The 5,011-nt window shown below is 33.0% G+C and overlaps 2 protein-coding genes across 3 annotated transcripts; one reads left to right on the top strand and one right to left on the bottom strand.

The window, feature by feature from the left end:
• The first annotated feature begins 764 nt into the window (after positions 1 to 764).
• On the top strand, positions 765 to 2,527 carry LOC106307455 (probable WRKY transcription factor 70). The gene is made up of 3 exons (XM_013744419.1): positions 765 to 1,263; positions 1,617 to 1,718; positions 1,903 to 2,527. Exons 1-3 carry the CDS (start codon positions 926 to 928, stop codon positions 2,291 to 2,293), a joined length of 831 nt encoding a protein of 276 aa, XP_013599873.1. The 5' UTR covers positions 765 to 925; the 3' UTR covers positions 2,294 to 2,527.
• A 967-nt stretch (positions 2,528 to 3,494) lies between these two features.
• Positions 3,495 to 4,703, bottom strand: LOC106307456 (two-component response regulator ARR17). 2 transcript variants are annotated; one of them, XM_013744420.1, is made up of 5 exons: positions 4,526 to 4,703; positions 4,301 to 4,386; positions 4,109 to 4,186; positions 3,949 to 4,022; positions 3,495 to 3,843 (listed from the first exon to the last, which is right to left on the bottom strand). In XM_013744420.1, the coding sequence occupies exons 1-5, from the start codon at positions 4,614 to 4,616 to the stop codon at positions 3,747 to 3,749; spliced, it is 426 nt and encodes a 141-aa protein (XP_013599874.1). In that variant the 5' UTR covers positions 4,617 to 4,703; the 3' UTR covers positions 3,495 to 3,746. The 2 variants fall into 2 exon arrangements, with proteins under 2 accessions (XP_013599874.1, XP_013599875.1); XM_013744421.1 differs by having other exon boundaries at positions 3,949 to 4,019.
• Positions 4,704 to 5,011: the final 308 nt, after the last annotated feature.

The raw sequence follows: 5,011 nt of genomic DNA, 5'->3' as shown, positions 1-5,011 counted from the left end.
CGTATTTTATAATTAATGAAGTTACCTGGTAGGCTAGTGTAACTAGAAAGCGAATGAGTTATAGTGTTATACTGTTATAGCAAAAAGTAGATATTACTTTTTATTCATATGATTATTTCAACTTAATCAATACTCTCTCCATTATAAGTGTCGTTTTAGGTTTCGGCACACAGATTAAGAAAACAATTAATTTTGTACATTTTCTATAAAAAAAACTCTATTACCTATACACCTAACCATATTTCAACCAATAGAAAAATAAATTTTGCATTGAAAATCGAAAACGACACTTATTTTGTAACGAAAAAAATTCTCTAAAACGACACTTAATATGAAACAGAGGGAGTATATATGTAATCACTATTTTACTAGGTCAAATAAGAGTTGGATTCTAACAGAAAATGACATGCAATCAGAGCATGAATAATAGAGGGTTTTTAGGGTGGAGTTCTTAGGGTGAGATTTTCTTAACTTCCGCTAAGAACCCCACTATAAGAATCCCGGGTTAATCATGTTCTAAGAAACCGTCTCTTAATTTTTTAAAAGACGGTTTCTTATATTCCGCTAAAAATTCCACTCCAAGAACCCTCCAATTTCGATCTAAGGCTGATTAAAACTATGTATTATTCCGTTCCCACTAAGGGACGAGTGACGTGATCGCTCTGTCATTTGGGCTAACGTCACGGGGCTCTCCTAAGCAAATGAAAAAGTGTGGATAAGTTTATTTCACACTCTCTTGTCTTAACCCATCTCTCTCTTCCTTCTCATTTCCTCCCATCTTCCTCTCTCCAAAAAAAAAAAAGATCTCATCATTGCAAGTTTCTTATCTCCATTATATTTACACACACTTCTCTTCCCTTTAATCATATCACCCACACCAATAGAGAGAGAAAAACCCTCCAAAAACTCTCTCAATTTCACCAAAATGGATATTGCTAATAATAACAAAGCAATAACGCTAAAAGCTAGGGACCAACTCGTTCAAGGCCGTGAGGTGGCCACTGAGCTTCAGCAACTCCTCTTTCAACATGGGTTGGGTCTTGACTCAGCGGATGATCTGGTGGCTAAAATCTTGGGATCTTTCAATAACTCAATCTCTGCTCTTGATTCCTTAGAACCCGTCTCCTCCTCCTCCTCTCTTGTCACCGCCGTTGAAGGCTCTCAAAATGCTTCCTGCGACAACGACGGCAAGCTTGAGGATTCCGGTGATAGTCGGAAAAGACTTGGACCCGTTAAGGGTAAAAGAGGATGCTACAAAAGAAAGTAAGTTTAACCCTCTCTCGGTTACCTCTTTTTATTTCCGAGCTAATTATTACATGGTTGTGGTATTAGTAAAAACCATTAGGTTATAATCTTATGTCCCCGTTTTTACTTATTTACCATCACGATAGAGAATTTTTGTATAATCTTTTGTGGTTCTATTTTCTTTTATATATTTATCATACAATGTAAATATCAATCGATTTGGATTCATACCAATGAAGAAGGCGATCATTAAGGATCTAGTGTTGTAGTTGGTCCACAAATAAACAGGATATTTAGCTTATTAGGCCGCAAGAATAATAATTACATAAAAAGCCAAATGTATTTAATTTACTTACAACATTTTTGAGCAGGAAAAGATCGGAGACGTGGACTGTAGAGTCGACCGTACTTGAGGACGCATTTTCATGGAGGAAGTATGGACAAAAGGAGATTCTTAATGCCAAATTCCCAAGGTTATTTTTTACCCATGTTGTATATTCATCCATATATGAGATATTGATATGTGACATGTTGCCGGGATATTATTATACACGAGGCGCATTTATATCTAGAACCTATGTTGTCTGTATTTAATTGGTTATGGAATATATATATACATTTGGTCTAAATTTTTCCTTTTTCATTAATGTTTTGCAGAAGTTACTTTCGGTGCACACATAAATTCACACAAGGGTGCAAGGCAACAAAGCAAGTGCAGAAGCTAGAGCCCGAATCCAAGATGTTCAACATCACATACATAGGAAACCACACGTGTAACACCAAAGAAGTAGCACCCAAGATCAAGCCTTGTGTTCATCATGATGAGATCATTATGCATTCTGAAGATAGTCCTAGTTTGACGACCACGATGAAGGAAGAGGAAGAGAATCAGCATCATGGTTCTTCCACTGAGAGTGACTTGCAATTAGTGTGGCAAGAAATATTGGTCTGTGAAGAAGAACATCTTCATCATCATCATGTCGCTATTTATGGGTGTGGTGAAACTAGTGCCAATGGTTTGGATTCCACAGATCTTTGGAGTTGGTAGTGATTTCCGGTTCAGCTGCAATGAGTAGCTCTCTTACCTCGAACCAAGTTCGAGTCTAGCTTACATTATTATACAATGGAACATCTATATTTTGTCATCTTGTCTAGAGAAATAATTATCAGGCTTGTAGAATGGAGCATAAATATATTGTCTTCTTCTTCAATGAGTGTATGTATTGTACATATTGTAGGATATGTAATAATACTCTCTACTTTTATATTCTCGTCTCTTTAATTAATATTTCATATTCCCAATCATTTTCACTATTTTTGTTACTATCATTCCGAAAGATCCGTGTACATAATTTTGGTTTTTAGCTTTTAGTTTTTAGTTTTTAACTTTTAGTTTCTAGTTTTTTGGGTTTTTGTAGATTTTGTTTTTTAAGCTTGAATGATAATTTTTTTCATTTATTTTTTCAATATAATAGAGCATTTAATTCTTTTTAATTTTAGTTGTTGTTTTATTTGAATAAACGTATCAAATTATGTTATAATTTTATTTTATAGAAATAATACCTCAATGATTTTTAATAAAATAAATAAAATAAAATATAGATAAAATACATAGATTTATTTCATAGAACTAAATATTAAAATTTTATTTTATGTTATTATAGAAATTATATTCTATCATGCAAATTTTATGCGAGTTTTATATAAAATAACATTCATTTGATTATTGGTTTTAAAAAGTAAAATTTTGCCAAAAAAAACTTTGCAGGTTTTGGTTTTTGTTCATAAAATGATAAAAAAAACTTTGAAAAACTAATTTCCCTAAACTTTAAGAAATTTATTTGTTAAAACTCATGAATGACTAATAAAGCTTTTTTACAAAAACTGAAGCTAAAATCTAAATTTTGAATGACTTGTCAAGTGTTTTTTAATCTAAAACCAAAATTTATTTTAAAATCTACAAACAATCAACAACTATCAATATGCTTGGAATGTGTCCATCCATAGACTGGGTTGGTCTTGGCCATGTAGAGTAGATTTGTTTAGCCAAAAAGGGCATTGCCCATGGTCGAAGTGATAATGATCAAAAGGTATTTTTAATGAGGTTTCAGAGTACGGATCCCAAAACGTGATAAACCGGCCCAAGAAAGGCATCTCATCACTCACCAAAATAGCAACAAATGCATAGATCATAGGTGGAAGAGATGTGTAATTTCGTTGCTTTTTGTTTTCACCAATTCCAAAATTTCTAGTTGGTTTACTTTTTGATTTTGAATCTTAGATTCTATCCACTGTTGCTTCGTTGAATTCTAGACTTTTCTTGTAGTCTAAGGTTCCTCACAAAATATAATTATCTGAGAGAGAGAGAGAAAGAGAGATCATTATTGGGTTTTTCACAAATCTATAAATAACAGGAAGTGTCTTTGAGATGACCAAGACGATCTTTGTCATTGTTTAGGAACACAATCTTTTAAAAAAAAATATTCCATGAGAGCAGATATTCAGCTTCTGCAGTTTAAGAGATGACACTTGAGTTTCTCTACATCCGATAGTTTCAGTGGCTTCTGCATAAACATCTGAGCTCCGCTGGCTAAACATCTGCAAATATCATCAAGAAAATAACAAAATCTTAATTCACCACTGAATCATTAAAAAAAAAACAGAACAAGCAATATGTCATATCATAAGGAATAAGAAGGTTACTTGTTGATGCGAGTAGGAATGTTCTCTGATGACAATATCACAACAGGTACTTCCTTTAGATTCGACGATTCCTGCTGTCAATTACAAAAGACCAAATAAAATGTTAGGCTCTGAATCTTCTCAAGAAGACTCTTCATTCCTAAGAAAATTTGTTAAACACCTTTACTATCTTGAGCAGCTCAAAACCTGTCATCCCTGGCATACAGTAATCAGTTATGATAAGATTCACCTTAATAACCTGTAAAAATACAACAAAATGTCACAAAGTCATTGGATTTACACAATTGGATCCTCTCTAAACCAATCAAAATGTTGTCCTCTGAGGATTAAATAACTTGAAGATTATTCTTACATTGTTGGTACTTGGTGAATCAGTCTGTTGTGGATCTCCCAAGCCTAAGTACTCCAATGCTCTGATCCCATTTTCTGCTGTTGTCACTGCAAAGAGAAAAAAATTGTAAATCAGTTTTCAAAATTTAAGAGGTAATGTTACCATAATACTATAACATAGAAGAATCTTGGTTCTTGGAATTTAAAAGGAACAAAAAAATTGGAAGTTTGAGTAAATATAATTTGCCTTTGCAAGAAGAGATCTTGAGGATTCTCTCCACAAGTTTACGGTCAATGAGATTGTCATCTACTGCTAAAACATGGAGCTCTTCCTCCATTGATACTCTGTGCAGTAAAGCAGCTGAGAAAACCTAATGTACAGATAAAGAAAGAGACTATTGAGTATTGACAAATCGAAAAGACTTAAGAGTATGAATGTATGAAGATTTTATAATGATTGTAACATTATGTTTTCTATTTATATATGGACATATAGGATAACGGTGTATCAAGAAATGATTTGATATGATTTTATCTTGCTTATAGTTTAAGAAACAAGTTGTGTGTTTTTGTTCTTTGGTATTGATTCTCTGGAAACTGGTAAGAAACTTGGTGTTTATGTCAGTGACAGTGCTTTGTGATCATATACGGTGATAACGAAAATCTAAAAATTAATTTTAATTTTCCTTTTCGTTTGGCTTTTCTAATCGTGGAGATAATGAAGATGCAAATG

Source organism: Brassica oleracea, chromosome C8, assembly GCF_000695525.1.
Source record: "Brassica oleracea var. oleracea cultivar TO1000 chromosome C8, BOL, whole genome shotgun sequence".
NCBI classification, from domain to species: domain Eukaryota; kingdom Viridiplantae; phylum Streptophyta; class Magnoliopsida; order Brassicales; family Brassicaceae; genus Brassica; species Brassica oleracea.
Note: the sequence above shows the minus strand (reverse complement) of the source record. Positions and strands in the feature narration are given on the sequence as shown.